Below are 18,216 nucleotides of genomic sequence, written 5' to 3'. Positions count from 1 at the left end.
TCTCAAAAAAAAAAAAAAAAAAAAAAAGACTTAACATATAATTGCTTATTAATCCTCAGAACAGTCCTGCAGAGTAAGAGCTATTACTGTACCGATTTAATAGATAAGAGACTGGAGGCATAGAGAAATTTACTGTAAACATTAGCTCAGGTAATAGTAGTAGTAGACCTTAATCATGTGTTGTGGTTTGGTGATGGCCTAGTATGTACTCTTTTCTATTTCATTTGATACTCCATTTTATAGATTAGAGAGTAGTGGCACTCAGAAACACTTTGCCAGGGTCACCATAGCTAGTAAATGGCTTCCAGCTGGTATTGGAATATAGCACTTGAGTATGTGTTCTTTTCGTCTGGTCCCCACCTTGTCTGAAATGCATATAATTTGGGGTTTGGATTATTTATTACAGTGTCAACATTAGCATAAATTACAAAACTTAGTTTAAAAAAACTTGGACTGTGAGAGGAGGAATGCAGACAAGAAGCTGTAGGGAAAGTATGAAGTTTGAGAAAAATTGGTTGGTGGAGGGAAAAGTACAGCCACACCCTGCCCCCTGCTGCTTTGCTTTGGGAGGAGCCTTGAGCTGTCATATCTAGGATAAAGGTTCCAGGCAGACCTGCTACATGTGGCTGCTAAACACTTGACATTTAGCTAGTGCAACTGAGAAACAGAATTTTTAATTTTTGTAGAGTACTTTTTAATGTAAATAGCTACATCTGGCTAGTAGCTACCATTTTGGACAATACCAGGTCTAAGATACAAGATCCTCCCTCCCCAGAGTCAAGGCCTGTGAGTTTCAAGTTCACCACTGTATATATTCAGCCTTTGGATCCAGGGTTTTGAGTGGCTTATGGGCTGCCAGCTATTTTTTGCCAGCCTAATTTTTGCAGTGGTAGATGAATATAAGATGTTGATGTGTGGGCAGCGCCTGTGGCTCTAAGGCGTAGGGCACTGGCCTGATATGCCCGAAGTGGTGGGTTCAAACCCAGCCCTGGCCAAAAACTGCAAAAGACAAAAAAAAAAAAAAGATGTGTTTGTTTTCTCATCAGTATTACCTGGAATTGTTTTCAGTTGCACTAAATTAGCTGTATGTAATTAACAGAATTTTAAATTTTGGTTTCTCCGGGTAAATTTATCTTAGTTAAATGTTAAAGCTGCCACACTTGGCACCTGTGTGCCTGACATTAAGGATTAAGCAATAAATATAACAAAGCTCTCTCAAGTATACCTTCTAGAGCAGGGGTCCTCAAACTTTTTAAGCAGGGGACCAGTTCACTGTCCCTCAGACCATTGGAGGGCCAGACTGCGGGCCCCAGGACGAGTTGGCTGCTAAGCAGGACAGGCAGCAAAAACACGCGGCAGGCCCGATAAATGTCCTAGGTGGGCCGCATGTGGCCCGCGGGACATAGTTTGAGGACGCCTGTTCTAGAGGGAAAGGATAGGCGAACAAATATGTAAAAATGTCAGGTGAAGCTAAGTGCTCTAAATTAAACAGGCTGGAAGGATAGATCAAGGATAGACATAGAATGGTGTTTTGCATTGAAGTCAGGGAGGACCTCTCTGAGAAGATGGTATTTGAGCACAGGAACATGTGACGAGGTAAGCTAAGCAGAGGTATAGGGCAGATGGAGTGGGATTGTTTTGTTATTTTATGTATTGGTATTTACTTAGAATAAAATTTACCTCATACTTTTAGCTTGGTTGCCTTCAAAGTTTTGTGGGTTTTTTGGGGTTTTTTTGAGTCAGCGTTTCTGTCGCTCTGGGTAGAGTGCCTTGGTGTCACATAGCTCACAGCAACCTCAAACTCTTTTTTCTTTTTGAGACAGAGTGTTACTTGGTCATCCTTAGTAGAGTACCATGGCATCACAGCTCACAGTAACCTCAAACCCTTGGGCTCAAGCAATTCTCTTGCCTCAGCCTCTGGAGTAGCTGGGAGTACAGGCACCTGCCACAACTCCCAGCTATTTTTAGATATGAGGTCTCTCTCTGGCTCAGGCTGCTCTTGAACTTGTGAGCTAAGGCGATCCACCCACCTCAGTCTCCCAGAGTGCTAGGATTACAGGCATAAGCCACGGACACTGGCCTTAACCTCAAACTCTTGAGCTGAAGTGATCTTCTTGCCTCAGCCCTGTAAGTACAGGGACAACAGGCGTCCACCTCTACGCCTGGCTAGTTTTTTTTCTTTTTTTCTTTTTTTAGTAGAGACAGGGTCTTGCTTTTCCTCAGGGTGATCTCTGAACTGAGCTCAAGCAGTCCACCCACCTCAGCCTCTCAGAGTGCTAGGATTACAAGCGTGTGCCATTGTGCCCAGCCCCCTCAGTTTTTTTTGTTGTTGAGACAGGGTCTCATCTCACTCTGTCACCCTAAGTGGTATGCAATGGCATCATCATAGCTTACTGCAACTTCAAATTCCTGGGGTCAAATGATCCTCCTTACTCAGTCTCCTGACTAGCTTAGACTACAGATGCCTGCAACCATACTTGGCTAATTTTTTCTATTTTTACCAAACGTCTTGCTTTACACAAGGTCTTGCTTTTGCTTAGACTGTTCTTCAACTCCTGTGTTGGCCTCCCAGAGTGATAGGATTACAAGTTGAGCTACCATGCAGGCTTTTTTTTTTCCTTGAGGCAGGCTCTCAATCTGTCCCAGGCTGGAGTGCAATGGTGTAGTTATAGCTTGCTGCAGCCTTGTACTCCTGGGCTCAAGCAGTCCTCCCACCTTGTATTCTCAAGTAGCTAGGACTACAGGCGGGTACCACTCAAATTTTAATTTAAGAATTGGGAGACAGAGCATAAATGCTAACATGAACCAAATAAATGTGATATTAAGGTTATTTTATTTTGCCTATTCTGCAGACATTGGGTTTGCCTATCACAGATGAACAAATCCAAGAGATGAAATCAAACCTGGACAATATCGACTTTAAGATGGCAGCTGAAGAAGAGAAACGATTACGACACGATGTGATGGCTCATGTGCACACATTTGGTCACTGCTGTCCAAAAGCTGCAGGCGTTATTCATCTTGGTGCCACCTCTTGCTATGTTGGAGATAATACAGTAGGAATCCCTGTTGTTTATACTTAGGATTCAATTTTTTTTATTGCATTTATACATTTAATTTGATTATGTCTAATTTAGGAAGTGACTCTGGGTCTTTATTTTTAGGGGTATACTGGCTGAAAATGTTTAGGAATTTTCTGCTTTTAGTTTCCTTCTCATCTAAAGTGTTTAAGAACCTAGTGACTTCATAAAATAAGACCTACAATGCTGCTTATGTGCTGGAATTCTAGACATAAGCTAAGATCTTAGCCTTTTAGTGGCTGAGATAATTTTCCAATGGGCTTTTCTTTTTCTTTTTCTTTTTTTTTTTTTTTTTGAGACAGAGTCCCACTCTGTTGCCCTAGATACAGTCCGATGGTATCATAGCTTACAACAACCTTAAACTCTTGGGCTCCAGAGAGCCTTTTGCCTCAGCCTCCCTAGTTGCTGAGACTATAGGCATGCACCACAATGCCCAGCTAATTTTTCTGTTTTGTTTTGGTTTGGTTTTTTTTTTTTAGTGGAGATGGGGTCTCACTTTTGCTCATCTTGAACTGAGCTCAAGTAGTCCTCTTGCCTTGGATCGCCAGAGTGCTAGAATTACAGGTGTGAACTGTAGTGCCAGGCTGGCCTTTTTTTACTAACATCCTTTTTCCCCCACCTTTCCCTAATATCCTTTATAACTCTTTACTGTGGCTTTTGAAAGGAAAGAAGGATTGCATTATAAATTTTGTTTGGACAGGGTCTCATTCTGTTGCCTAGGCTAGAGTGCAGATCATTGCTCACAGGTCTCATTGTAATTGTTGACTAAAACCTTTAATTAGCAAAGTATTTTATAGTCAAACATGGAAAAGTAATAGCAAATATTTGCCTGAACATGTACTAGGTGCTGAACACTATTGTGAGCACTTTGTATGTACTACTTCATTTATTATTCACAGTTGCCGTAGGAGATAGATGCTATTATCTCTATTTTAGATAGTCTTTTTTTTGAGACAGAGCCTCAAGCTGTCACCCTGGGTAGAGTGCCGTGGCATCACAGCTCACAGCAACCTCCCACTCCTGGGCTCAAGCAAGTCTTCTGCCTCTGCCTCCCAAGTAGCTAGGACTACAGTTGCCCACCACAATGCCCTGCTATTTTTTGGTTGCAGCCGTCATTGTTATTTGGCGGGCCCAGGCTGGATTTGAACCTGCCAGCTCAGGTGTATGTGGCTGGCGCCTTAGCCACTTGAGCCCCAGGTGCCAAGCCTAGACAGTCTTTTTAAGTTTTCTAAAGATGTACACTTTGATGAGTTTTAGTACCTGTATCCAATTTTTCTGCCTTCACCATACTCCAGTTTTAAAGTGTATCCCTAAGGCGGTGCCTGTAGCTCAGTGAGTAGGACCCCAGCCCCATATACTGAGGGTGGTGGGTTCAAATCCGGCCCCAGCTAAACTGCAACAACAATAAAAATAGCTGGGTGTTGGGGTGGCACTTGTAGTCCCAGCTACTCGGGAGACTGAGGCAAGAGAATAGCCTAAGCCCAGGAGTTGGAGGTTGTTATGAGCTGTGATACCACAGTACTCTATTGAGGGCAATAAAGTAAGACTCTGTCTCAACAAAAAAATAAAAAATAAAGCGTATACCTCACCCTGAGACGTTCTCCTGTGTCTGTTTGCCATCTTCTGTTGTCACTCCTGTCCACAGTGCCAGACAACCACTGACCTGCGTCTTTTCTCTGTAGTGTTGCCTTTTTTAGAGATTTTATATATATGGAGTTCTAGAATCTGGGGCCTGGTTTTATTACCCTTGTTTTACAGATGAGGAAACAAACAGAGAGGTTAAAGAAGTGGCCTAAGGGCGGCGCCTGTGGCTCAAAAGGGTAGGGCACTGGCCCCATATGCCAGAGGTGGTGGGTTCAAACCCATCCCCGGCCAAAAAAAAATTTAAAAAGTGGCCTAAGATAACCCAAGTAGAAAGGATATAAGCTCAGCAAGAATGATTCCAAAGCTTGTGCTTTAATCAATGTATTCAGGGGCCCAGAAGTTAGATTCCAGATAAACATCCAGTTCAGGAATAAACCAGTAATTTTCTTTTTCTTTGAGACTGAGTTTTACTCTGTTGCCTTAGGTAGAATGCCGTGTCATTATCATAGCTCACAGCAACCTTAGACTCTTGGGCTCAAGCCATCCTCTTGCTTATCTATTTTTTATTTTTATTTTATTTATTTATTTTCAGAGACAGAGTCTCACTCTATTGCCCTTGGTAGAGTACTGTGCATCACAGCTCACAGCAACCTCCAATTCCTGGGCTTAGGCAATTCTCTCGCCTCTGCCTCCGGAGCAGCTGGGAATATAGGCGCCCGCCACAACACATGGCTATTTTTTTTGTTGCAGGTTGGCCAGGGCTGGGTTCGAACCCGCCACTCTCTGTATATGGGCCCGGCGCCCTACCCACTGAGCCACAGGCTCCGCCTTCATCTGTTTTTTAGTAGAAACAGGGATGTTGCTCTTGTTTAGGCTGGTCTTGAACTCTTGAGCTCAAGCAGTTCACCCACCTTGGCCTCCAGAGTCCTAGGATTACAGGTATAAGCCACTGCACCCAGCCAAACCAGTAATTTTTTAAGTTGCCCCAAGTAGTACGTAATTAAAGGCATCACTGTGTGATTGGTAAGATAATTGGAGGAGAACGATGATCTCACTTGAAAAATCCTTTTTAAAAGTACCCGGTGTGTAGCTGAGCTTAGCAATTTCTGTCTTCTATAAGCACATATTAGAGTTGCCTGAAATACATACACCTCTTATCTTCCTCAATAGCAGCTTTAAGCTTCCTAAACCTTGGTATTCTGGGTCATGCCCTTCCTTATTTACACCTGTAGGTGAGGGAAAGGGGGGAAGAACCAGTGGAATGTACTCAAACTCAAGTACTCCTCTGGAAAATTACAAACCTTGTTGACTTGCCCAGTTTCCCGTCAGTTTAGGTACCAGCTACATTGGGCTTTGTGAATATGAAGGTTTTGATTCTTACAGATCCCTGTAGTATTGCTGTCTAAGTTGGTCTGCTTTTAAAATAGCAACCAGAAAAGAACAACTTACGTTAGTATCTTCAGGCCTGTGTAGTGGGTGCAGGGTGAGATGGGCTGCTAGCTGAGACACCCAGCCATGATGGCCAATAAGTATTGCATAATGTTGTGTGAGCAAAGCTCTTTGCTGTAACACTATTACATTTTCCTTTGTAGGACCTGATTATTCTTAGAAATGCATTTGACCTGCTTCTGCCAAAGGTAAGGAGTTGGTAGACATTTGCTACCAACCCTAGATTCCCTCTGATGGGACCACCACAATTATGACTAAACACAGTTTAAATGTACATAGAAAAAGGTCATTTAAAAAGTTTATTAAAAAAACCCCAAAAAGGGGTTATAAATACATAGATTGTCGTTTTCTCAGGTGGTTGACAATATATCTAATCTGTAAAACTAATTGCTTCTTTAAAACACTATAGATGAAGGCTTTCTTAAAACATAACCTTTTAAACAAAGGACGTGTAAGCAAAGGCATGGTGCTTGAATATGTCAGTCAGGATTATGATTTTGTCCTGGTTTTCTGCATTGGTCTTAAAATAGTTTGTAACTTTTTAGGTAGTCAATTCAGTTTTCAGATACTGGTTGCTGTGAACTCTATAGGGCACTTCAGGATACAAAAATGAAAAGAAATGGGCTGCTGCCTTTCAGGAGCTGGAGGTCTAATTTTGTATAAAATTATCTAAAAGTTTAGTTCCTATTATATAATGCATTCAACCTGAATTCACCCTCCTTTCTACCACATGATCTTTCTTATAGCTTGCCAGAGTGATCTCTCGGCTTGCCAGCTTTGCTAAGGAACGAGCTGATCTACCCACGTTAGGTTTCACACATTTTCAGTAAGTGGAAAGATTACTTCTTGGGAGTTGGGCTTATTTATGTGCATATGGTTTCCAGTCAGTTCTTTGTTTTCCATGGCAACCTTGCGGTGAAGGATATTAAGCAAATAACTTAAACTTTATAAGGAATGAGCCTGATATCTACCTTAAAAGCCATACTGGTGAGAGGGTTTAAGTCTAACAGTTCCTTTGGGAATATGTATGAAGAGCCATAAAAAGATATTATTTGTGATAGTAGGCACTGGAAACAATTTTAACATCCAGAAAATAAGGGAACAATCAAATAAGGTATTTGTAAGTTGCAATAATATGCAACCATTAAAATGATGTTCAGTGGACTTAATAGCAATGGAAATGTGTGTAAGTTAATGTTAGGAAAAGAGAGCTTGTAAGTGGCACAAAGATTGGATGAGAGTATTCAATAATGTAAATACTGATAACTCTGGTTTGTGAAATAGAGTAAATAATTTTTTCTACTTTTTATATTTTTGATGTTTTTTTCTTAAATTAGAGTGTATTTTTGACTTTTAAAATATGTACGTATTGGCTCAGCGCCTATAGCACAGTGGTTACGGTGCCAGCCACATGTACCAAGGCTGGCAGGTTCGAGCCTGGCCCGGGGCAGCTAAACAACAATGACAACAGCAACCAAAAAATAGCCAGGTGTTGTGGCAGGCACCTGTAGTCCCAGCTACTTAGGAGGCTAAGGCAAGAGAATCGCTTAAGCCTAAGAGTTTGAGGTTACTGTGAGCTATGACACCATGGCACTCTACTGAGGATGACATAAGAGACTGTCTCAAATAAATAAATATAAATAAAAAATGTGTATTTTCATGATTAATACATGTAGCAATGAAGCTTTCATGAAGTAAGGCCTTGGTGTAGACGTCTTTGTGTTAAATCATTGGGTTATTTTCAGGCCTGCTCAGCTGACCACAGTTGGGAAACGTTGCTGTCTTTGGATTCAGGATCTTTGCATTGATCTCCAGAACTTAAAGCGTGTCCAGGATGACCTGCGCTTCCGGGGAGTGAAGGGTACCACTGGTACTCAGGCCAGCTTCTTGCAGCTCTTCGAAGGTGATCACCAAAAGGTATTCTGAAAGTGACCTGAGAGATACCAAAGTTCAGCAGTGGAGCCCAGGAGAAAAGGCTGATCAGTATGATGAAAGTGATTGGAGGATGGAGTCAGAAGTGGAGGGGTGTTTGCTTTGGACTAGAAAGTGCTCCAAGGGCTGAGACCTGATCAGGATGACAGGTTGAGATATTCTTATCCTGGATACCTGGATTTCTGTATAGATGTGTCTTTTCTCTCTAAGGTAGAACAGCTTGACAAGATGGTGACAGAAAAGGCAGGATTTAAGAGGTAGGTAAATGGGAAGAGCATTGGCTTCCTTATTAACTTGGTGAAAGTCTCTAGATTGGACCTTAACTTTTTTTGACAACTACTTTTTTTGTTCTTCTACCCATTTGTTTCTCTCTGACTGAGATTTTCTTACAGTCTGGATTTATTTTCTTGTAATCTATAAGAAAAAAGAAAATTATTTACTTCTGATTTCTTTAGAATGCCCTTATCCATTGATTGGTTTTATTTCTTTACTGAAGGCCTCCAGTGAGTTAGGCTAAATATGACCCATTTCCACTGAGGGCCCCAAGTTCTACAATGATTCTTTCTTGCAGGCATGTCCCTCAAGCTCTGACAGGACATGGGTATGTTGGACCATGTTTCTTCCTGAGTAAAAAGGAGTGGAAGAAAAGTTTGTCCCAGGCACACATTACCGTTCAGGGAATCTGGGCTCAATGTGATATAGTGTGCCACTGAGACCAGACTTTTCCTTAGGACCTATTTATGTTTGTTTGACAGAGCCACATTTGAATGTTTACAAAAAAAAATTTAATTCAGATTTATCTTTTTAAGAGAATAGGTTTTACTGTGTCACCCAGGCTATAGTGCAGTGGCTTAATCGTACCTCACTGTAACCTCAAACTGCTGGGCTAAAGGGATCCTCCCACTTCAGCCTCCCAAATAGCTAGGACTTGGAAATGTATGCCACCATACCTGGCTTTATTTTATTTTTTTTTTTGCAGTTGTTGGCTGGGGCCAGGTTTGAACCAACCACCTCTGGTATATGGGGCTGGCACCCTGCTCCTTTAAGCCACAGGCGCCAGCCCATACCTAGGTAATTTAAAAAAAATTTTTGTAGAGATGAGATGTTGCTATGTTGCCCAGGCTGATCTCAAACCTTTTTTTTTTTCTTAAGACAGTCTCACTATGTCGCCCTCAGTAGAGTGCTATAGCATCAGAGCTCACAGCACCCTCAAACTCTTGGGCTTTTAAGCTATTCTTTTGCCTCAGCCTCCCAAGTAGCTGGGACTACAGGGACCCACCACAATGCATGGCTATTTTTTTTGCAGTTGTCATTGTAGTTTAGCTGGCCCTGGCTGGGTTCAAACCTGCTACCCTCAGTGTATGTGGCTGGTGCCATAACCACTGTGCTATGGGTGCCGAGCCTTTCTTCTTTTTTCTTTTTTGAGACAGAGCTCCACTTTGTCACCCTCAGTAGAGTGCCATGGCGTCAGTGCTTACAGCAACCTCCAACTCTTGGGCTTAAGTGATTCTCTTGCCTTAGCCTCCCAAGTAGCTGGAACTATAGGCACCCACCGCAACGCCCAGCTTTTTTTTTTTTTTTAAGAGACAAAGTCTCACTCTGGCTCAGGCTGGACTCAAAACTCCTAAGCACGAGCAATCCACCCATCTTGGCCTCCCAGAGTGCAAGGATTACAGGCATGAGCCACCTCACCCGGCCCGATCTCAAACTTCTGTCCCCAGATGACCCTCCTGCTTTATCCTTCCAAGGTGCTGGGATTATAGGCATGAGCTCTGCACCCTGCCCCCATTGTTTTGTTGTTGTTGTTGTTGTTTTAAGATGGAATCTGGCTAAGGAGAAGTTTGAATCTTCAACCTCCCAGGTAGCTGGAACTACAGGCATGGGTCACTGCACCGTACTTTGTACTATTTTAATATAAATCTCTTTTATTCCCAGGAGTTTCATTATCACAGGTCAGACCTATACACGAAAAGTAGATATTGAAGTTCTGTCTGTGCTGGCTAGCTTGGGGGCATCAGTGCATAAGGTGAGTGGTGATAGCTTATAGAACAGGGAATGGAAGCTTTGAGTGCCACAACCAGACTGAATCAGCCTCAGAATTAATTTTCTCTCAAGGGAGATACCATACCTCATTTTTACAATTTGGGGCCTATAAATGGAGCCCTTAAGGTGTATTTAGGAGAAAGACTAGTTTTGGAATTCTCTTTAAAGTTACTCCAAGAACTGCAAAATGTCCATCTTACACAGTGGCACCTTAAAGTTAATCTTGCTGTTATCTCTCCATTGATGTCTTTTTTTTTTTTTTTTTTGAGTCAGAGTGTCAAGCTCTCAGTAGAGAGCTAGGTAGAGTACCATGGCGTCACAGCACATAGCAACCTCACATTCTTGGGCTTAAACAATTCTCTTGCCTCAGCCTCCCAAGTAGCTGGGACTACAGGTGCCCACCACAATGCTTGGCTATTTTTTGGTTGCTGTTTCGTTGTCTTTATTGTTTTAGTTGGACTAGGGCTGGGTTCAAACCTGCCAGCCCTGGTGTATGTGGCCAGTACCCTACCCACTGAGCTACAGGCGCACCCTTTCCACAATGTCTTAAGCAGTGTTTCACAAATGTGTTTTCATACTCCTTCAGTTTGTCCTCCTAGCTCTTTGGGAATGGAGCAAAGTCTGAGTAAGATGCTCACCAGGAGCTCTTCGGGAGGGGAGGACGTGCTGGTCATCAGCCTGCTACTTACTACTCCCAGACTCTTGTGCACACTGAGAGTGTGGGATGATGCTTGTTGCCTGCTCCCCCCAGATTTGCACCGACATACGTCTTCTGGCAAACCTCAAGGAGATGGAGGAACCCTTTGAAAAACAGCAGATTGGTGAGTGTTATGTAGAGATCTGTGAGTACCACACAACTGCTAAAGCTCACCCAACAGCATGCTTGCGCACACACTATCCTCTGAAGTTTTTTCTGCCTTTGCATCTTGTCCTTTTACATGGCAGGCTCAAGTGCGATGCCATATAAGCGGAACCCCATGCGCTCAGAACGGTGCTGCAGCCTTGCCCGTCACCTGATGACCCTTGTCATGGACCCACTGCAGACAGCATCTGTGCAATGGTTTGAACGCACACTGGATGATAGTGCCAACCGGTCAGTGGCACTGGGATGTCATGTTAAGCAAGTTGGTAGGAGAAAAGGAAGGACCTGGAGGCAAAAGGACATCTCTGCATTCCCTCCTTGTCCTAAAGGAGCCTAGAGTCTACCAGGGAGGCAAAAACTAAAAGGACAGTGTGATAAATGTTATGACTGAAGTGTGTACAGTGGGAAGAATATATGTGTGAGGAGTCAAAAAGTGTCATAGGGCTCGGCGCCTATAGCTCGACCGGCTAAGGCGCCAGCCACGTACACCTAAGGTGGCGGGTTCGAATCCCCAGCCAGGACCCGCCAAACAACAATGATGGCTGCAACCAAAAAATGGCCGGGCGCTGTGGCGGGTGCCTGTGGTCCCAGCTACTTGGGAGGCTGAGGCAGGAGACTCGCTTGAGCCCAGGAGTTGGAGGTTGCTGTGAGTTGTAATGCCACGGGCACTCAGCCAGGAGGACAGCTTGAGGCTCTGTCTCAAAAAAAAAAAAAAAAAAAGTGTCATGGTAGGGGTGATGCCTTGTGACATAGCCCTTTTATAAGACAAAATTTAGAGCATGTATAAAGTCACAAAGGTGGGTGAAACAAACATGAGGGAGTTACTAATACATGGGTAGTGCTGTGGAGTGAAGTCAGTATGGGGCAGGACATGCTTGCAGGTGGTAGCCATCTATGAATGGTCTTATAGGCCCCAAAAGGAATTTAACTATTATCCTGAAGGCAAATAGATGTCACATTTTGTGTCTTGGCATAGTGGCAGATTGATTAATTATGAGGTGAGTCAGAAGTCATTTGTAACTACTAATAAGGTACCAGCTTGCACATGGTTTTCCGTTTTATGTATATAATCATTTAAGGCAGATTCCTGGGCCAGGCATGGTGGCTCACGCCTATAATCCCAGCACTTAGGAGGCTGAGGCGAGTGGATTGCCTGAGTTCACAGGTTTGAGACCAGCCTGAGCCAGAGCGAGACCCTGTCTCTAAAAATATAGCCTGGCATTGTGGCAGGCACCTGTAGTCCCAGCTACTTGGGAGGCTGAGGCAAGAGGATCACGAGGCTGCTGTGAGCTAAGATGCTATGGCACTCTACTGAGGTTGACCCAGTGAGACTCTATCCCCCCCCCAAAAAAAAAGATAAAGCAAATTCTTATTATTCTCCCATGGTACTGAGATTTCTCCAGCAGATGAGGATGTGTACTTAAAGCTTGCTCTCAGGTTGTCTGTACATAATCCAGGGTTTGTCTATAGAAATAAGTTATGTGAACTCCTTCCAAAGTCAGCCAGTGAGAACTTTTTAGCAAGGGGTTACCTAATGAGATATGCCTATTAAAACACACTGGCAACTCTATGGATAATCAGCTTTAAGGTGGCATGAATCAGGTTAGAACAAGTTAGGAAGTGGCTTTAAAAGTTATTGATCCAGAGTAGGGTGCCATGGCTCACACCTGTAATCCCAGCACACTGGGAAGCCAAAGTGGGTGGATTGCTTGAGCTCAGAGGTTTGAGATCAGCCTGAGCAAGGGCAAGAGCAAGACACCATCTCTAAAAATAGTCGGGCACCTGTAGTCCCAGCTACTCGGGAGGCTGAGACAAGAGAATCACTTGAGCCCAAGAGTTTGAGGTTGCTGTGAGCTGTGAAGCCAGGGCACTCCACTGAGGGCAACAAAGTGAAACTCTTGTCTCAAAAAAAAAATAAAGTCCTAAGTCCAGACGTGGCATCATGGCTGATGCCTCTAGACAAACAGATTGCTTAAGGTCAGGACTTCAGGATCAGCCTGAACAAGAGCAAGACCCCATCTCTACTAAAAGTAGAAAAATTAGCCAGGCATTGTGACAGGTACCTATTGTCCCAACTATTCAGGAGGTGAAGGCTGAGGCAAAAGGACTGCCTGAGCCCAAGAGTTTGAGGTTGCTGTGAGCTATGACACAACGGCACTCAGGGCAACAGAGGGAGACTCTGTCTTTAAAAAAAAAAGTCCTAAGCCCACATTGGCACAACAGCCATGTAAATGGAGAAGAAGGATGTGGATTCAGGGAAATGGCAAACTAGCCCACCTTGATGACTGAATGGAGTATGAAGAACTTGGTGACTGGGGTGCTAGTTCAATCTGCTGAGGCAAAGGTTACAAGGAGGGCAAGAGCAGTGAGAAAGTGACTGCATTCCTGCAGGAGTCTGAGGTGCCAATAGGTCAACAAAGGGAAGCTCTCAGCTATAAGGGATGGCGCTTGGGCACATCACCAGGACATTGGGGTAGTTGGAGTCATGAGATTGAAGGAAATTGTCTAGAGTTCATATGTCATGAGAAGTCAGTAGGGCATCTTCTTTTGACACACCCCACTTTTTACTGAAATTATTTGTTAAAAGAGGTAACTGAATGACTGTTTGTTTTTTAGACGTATCTGTTTGGCTGAGGCATTTCTTACTGCAGATACTATATTGAATACGCTACAGAACATTTCTGAAGGATTGGTGGTGTACCCCAAAGTAAGAGTCCTCAAAAAAGTAAATTATTAGGGAAGGGTTGGAATGTGGGAAGAGGAGCACTCTGGAGTATGTCACGGGAGCTGGATTCTGGTCCGATCAGAGTTTGTCCCAGCTTAAGTTCATAACATAGCTCTAGAGGAACTAGCTCTGTGGAGTGGATAGACACATTTATAGAAAAAGGAAAAAGAAGTACTTTAAATTGCCTCACTCTTGCTACTACCAGCTTGAATCATTGGCTCTGGTATGACCAGGCAGAGTAATGGCTCCATTCACCTGTTTTGAAGAACCTCAGCAGATTGCTTCATATCATACACTCAGCTCTTCCCTAACACTGGGCATTAAAATGTAACAAATTTGGGTTTTAGGAAGCATTCCTCTGAGGCAACTTTTAAGTTTATTTACATCAATATTCTTTTCTTAAATCTCTGGGCGCAGCGCCTGTGGCTCAAGTGGCTAAGGCGCCAGCCACATACACCTAAGGTGGCGGGTTCGAATCCAGCCCGGGCCCACCAAAACAACAATGATGGCTGCCACCAAAAAATGGCCAGGCAATGTGTAGTGGGCGCCTGTGGTCCCAGCAACTTGAGAGGCTGAGGCAGGAGACTCGCTTGAGCCCAGGAGTTGGAAATTGCTGTGAGCTGTGATGCCACAGCACTCTACCCAGGGGGATACCTTGAGGATAACTTGTAATCCCAGTGGGAGGCCGATGCAGGTGGATTGCCTGAGCTCATGGGTCAAGACCAGCCTGAGCCAGAGCAAAACTCTATCTCTAAAAAAAAAAATTTGTCAGGCGTTGTGGCGGGTGCCTGTAGTCCCAGCTCCTCAGGAAGCTGAGGCAAGAGAATCGCTTGATCCCAAGAGTTTGAGGTTGCTTGTGAGCTGTGACTCCACAGCACTCTACCAAGGGCAACATAGTGAGACTCTGTCTCAAAAAAAAAAAAATCTCTGGCTTAATAAGAAGACTGAAACATTCCATATAGAATAAAAACAACCCATTATTCTCTCCATAAATATTGTAGTTTGTGTCCCTGGGTTTGCTTGAGATAGTTGATGTCCTGCTATGTATATTCCTTTGTAACTTGAGACATCCTTGACCTTTCCATCTTTTCTTTAGGTAATTGAACGGCGTATTCGTCAAGAGCTGCCTTTCATGGCTACAGAGAATATCATCATGGCCATGGTCAAAGCTGGGGGTAGCCGTCAGGTTTGTAACCCTTCGTGCCTATGGATAAATTGGGCATGCACCTTTGGTCCTACTGTTTACTCCCTGAAGTCACAGTATTGGTACAGAGCAGTGACCATAGTCTTTTTTCTTTTTTTTCTTTTTTGAGACACAGTCTCACTCTGTCACCAAGGGTAGAGTGCCTTGGCATCATAGCTCACAGCAACCTCAAACTCCTGGGCTTAAGCCATCCTCTTGCTTCAGCCTTCTGAGTAGCTAGGACTATAAGCACTCACCACAATGGCTAGTTTTTCTATTTTTAGTTAGAGACGGGGTCTTGATCTTGCTCAGCTGGTCTTGAATTCATGAGCTCAAGCAATCCACCTGCCTTGGCCTTCAAGACAGCTAGGATTATAGCCATCAGCAGTGACCATATTCTGCTATCTCTGAGATTATTGTGGTGAAATCAGTTTATTAAAAGTTGATCACTCAGTTGCCTATAGAAAAAGTCCACTCAGAAGGAGGGGAATGGGGGGGTCTTAACAGTGTATGGAACACCTCTTGGGGGTGAGACACAATTATAAGAGGGACTTTACCTAACAAATGCAATCAGTGTAACCTAATTCTTTGTATCCTCAATGAATCCTGAATAGTAAAACAAAAAAGTCCACTTTTAGTGAAGGAGTGAGGTCTGAAGTTCCATAGAAGGTGATGGAAAGAGGCCAGCGCCTGTGGTTCAGTGGCTAGGGCACCAGCCCCATATACTGAGGGTGGGGGATTCAAACCTGGCCCTGGCCAAACTGCAATAAAAACATAGCTGGTCGTTGTGGTGGGCGCCTATAGTCCCAGCTACTCGGGAGGATCACCTACACCCAGGAGTTGTTGGTTGCTATGAGGCGTGTCGCCACGGCACTCTACTGAGGGTGATAGAGTAAGATTCTGTCTCTAAAAAAAAAAAATGTAAGTGATGGAAAGAGAGCAGAAACCAAGGGCAAAGATTCATAGGGCTTTAAAGAAGAGCCCAGAGCAAGGTGGGCACCCACTTTCAGTTCATGCAAAAATGTGGTCAGAGAGTTGACATCTTTCATGGACTCAGACTAAGGGGGACCACTTTAGCCTAGTGGGGCTTTGTGTACCAGCATGGATGTGAAGTAGCTCATGACTTGTTAAGAGCATTCATATGCCCTCTTGATGGTGACTATCCTATTTCCCCTGTCTTCTCAGGATTGCCATGAGAAAATCAGAGTGCTCTCTCAGCAGGCAGCTGCTGTGGTTAAGCAAGAAGGGGGTGACAATGACCTAATCGAGCGTATCCAGGCTGATGCCTACTTCAGTCCCATTCACGCCCAGTTGGACTGTTTACTGGACCCTTCTTCTTTCACTGGTTGTGCAGCCCAGCAGGTAAGCATCCATCAGAACCGTCCTGGGGACTTTACCTAGATGCCCTCTTCTCACACTTTTGGGCTGCAGAACTTGGCCTACTGTCTTTGATGTTTATACTTTACAGTGGGAATGAGACTAGTTAGAAAGAAGTCAGACCAGTTTGTTAAAATTTTTGTAAACATTTGACTGTTTTGAGTTGCCTTAAGTATTTCTACTGTGGGTTTCTCAGAATTCCCTTTTGTTCTCAAGAATATGGTGTAATGGACAAATACTGGGTTTTATTGTCGGGTAGATCTGGGTTCCATCCTGACTTCTGGTCTTTATTGTCTGAAGGTATGGAAATAATATCTCAGGCTGGGCATGATGGCTCATAACGTGATCCTAGCACTCTGGGAGACGAAGGCAAGTGGATTGTCTGAGCTCACTAGTTTAAGACCAGCCTAAGCCAGAGTGAGACCCCCATCTCTAAAAATAGCCAGGTGTTGCAGCAGGCGCCTGTAGTCCTAGCTACTTGGGAGGCTAAGGCAAGAAAATTACATAAGCCCAAGAGTTTGAGGTTTCTGTGAGCCGTGATAACATAGCACTCTACCGAGGGCAACAAAATGAGACTCTGTCTCAAAAAGAAAAAAGAAATAATATCTCATAGTGTTGTAAGGATTAAAATGCCTAGCATAGTGCTTAGTGTGTAGTAGATACTCAGTAAATACTTTGTCATTTTTCCTGCTGAGCTTTTGGAGACTAGAAGAATTCAAAAACATTTACTCAGTGCATACCAGGTGCTCAGTGTGTCTTCAGGTATTATATTTAGTTCTGGGAATTTAAGGATGAAATAGATATCTTCATGGAACTTACAACTTAGTAGTAAAGACCTATAAATACGTCCTTATAGAATACCAAGCAGTACATGTAGGGATTGAGGGAAGTGCATCTTTGGTGTGTGCGGGGGGCATTTGTCACAAAGGAGGAGACATCCCTTATAAGACAGAGTGTAGTAGAAGTAAGGAAGGACTTCTCAGAAGATAGCACATTGAACTAACAAGTAGGAGTTAGCCTGGGAATGCTAGGGTGAGAGGAGGTGGCAAAAAGCAGCTAAAATCAGTTGAGTGTTGCTGGAATAGCAAGTGCCCTAGAAGTACTAACCGGATCTGAAGCTGAGGACAGAGAGGAGTTTGTCCTTTATATTCAAATCACTCGGGTGTTATGTAGAAGTTGTACTTTAAGACTTAAAACCTAGAGGTAGGGAGACCAACAAAGAGGCTACTATAACAGGCCAAACAATAGATGATGAAGGTTTTGTGTGAAAGAAAGCAATGATGGTAGATACAGGGGTGAGAGGAGGTTGATCTCTGGGTGACTGGTTGAATAGGAGGAGGGCAGAAGCCACGTGCTGTTAGCTTATGGAGATCGTAGGACCAACTGAGAGAACACAGGTGGGGCTGGTTTGTGGGGAAGAGTGGTAGGCATGTTTGTTGAATCGCCTATGTCAAGGGAGTGATTTCTAACAGGCAGTCAAGGAAAATCAATTAGGTCTCAGTGATAACAGCTGACATTGAAAAAGGTATTATCCACTTACATCTTTTGTCTTATGTTTGCTTTCCTCTTTGGCAGGTACAGAGATTCTTAGAAGAAGAAGTTTATCCCCTGTTAAAACCATATGAAAACGTGATGGAGGTGAAAGCAGAATTATGTCTATAGAGCCAGAAGTGAATTAAACAGAAACTCATTGTTGGTTTTGTCAACTTGATTGCTGAGGTGTGAAAAAGTATTATTGTAGTGCCTCATTTTACCTTAAGAATTGTTGCCTTACATTAGTGCTGCATATTCTTCTTCCCATGGTGGTTTTGCATTTCTGGAGGTTAATAGTGCAGAAATGTAATGCATTGTAGTTGACTCTATTGTCTATGGCAGCACAGACTTGCACAATAAATGTAGCTCTCATACCTGCTCTCTGTTCTTCCAAGGCATATTTTCCAGCTGCTCTAGTCTAGTCCTTTTCTTTTTTTTTTTTTTTTTT

At 43.5% G+C, this 18,216-nt stretch overlaps 1 protein-coding gene across 2 annotated transcripts in view; it reads left to right on the top strand.

Moving 5' to 3' along the window:
• ADSL (adenylosuccinate lyase) overlaps nt 1-17,930 on the top strand; it is a 19,291-nt gene extending 1,361 nt beyond the window's left edge. For both annotated transcript variants that reach the window (XM_023509412.1, XM_003783175.3), the window contains exons 2-13: nt 2,853-3,056; nt 6,257-6,301; nt 6,860-6,939; nt 7,859-8,030; nt 8,256-8,302; nt 9,981-10,071; nt 10,840-10,909; nt 11,034-11,181; nt 13,567-13,657; nt 14,772-14,861; nt 16,044-16,220; nt 17,811-17,930. In XM_023509412.1, coding sequence (XP_023365180.1) covers nt 2,892-3,056; nt 6,257-6,301; nt 6,860-6,939; nt 7,859-8,030; nt 8,256-8,302; nt 9,981-10,071; nt 10,840-10,909; nt 11,034-11,181; nt 13,567-13,657; nt 14,772-14,861; nt 16,044-16,220; nt 17,811-17,897 — 1,263 coding nt within the window. In that variant the 5' untranslated portion in view covers nt 2,853-2,891 and the 3' untranslated portion in view covers nt 17,898-17,930. The remainder of the gene's footprint in view (nt 1-2,852; nt 3,057-6,256; nt 6,302-6,859; nt 6,940-7,858; nt 8,031-8,255; nt 8,303-9,980; nt 10,072-10,839; nt 10,910-11,033; nt 11,182-13,566; nt 13,658-14,771; nt 14,862-16,043; nt 16,221-17,810) is intronic.
• Nucleotides 17,931-18,216: the final 286 nt, after the last annotated feature.

This window comes from Otolemur garnettii, unplaced genomic scaffold (assembly GCF_000181295.1).
Source record: "Otolemur garnettii isolate 467f Iridium unplaced genomic scaffold, OtoGar3 scaffold00007, whole genome shotgun sequence".
Taxonomy (NCBI): domain Eukaryota; kingdom Metazoa; phylum Chordata; class Mammalia; order Primates; family Galagidae; genus Otolemur; species Otolemur garnettii.
The sequence above is the reverse complement of the archived record's forward strand: the minus strand, read 5'-3'. Positions and strand labels throughout refer to the sequence as shown.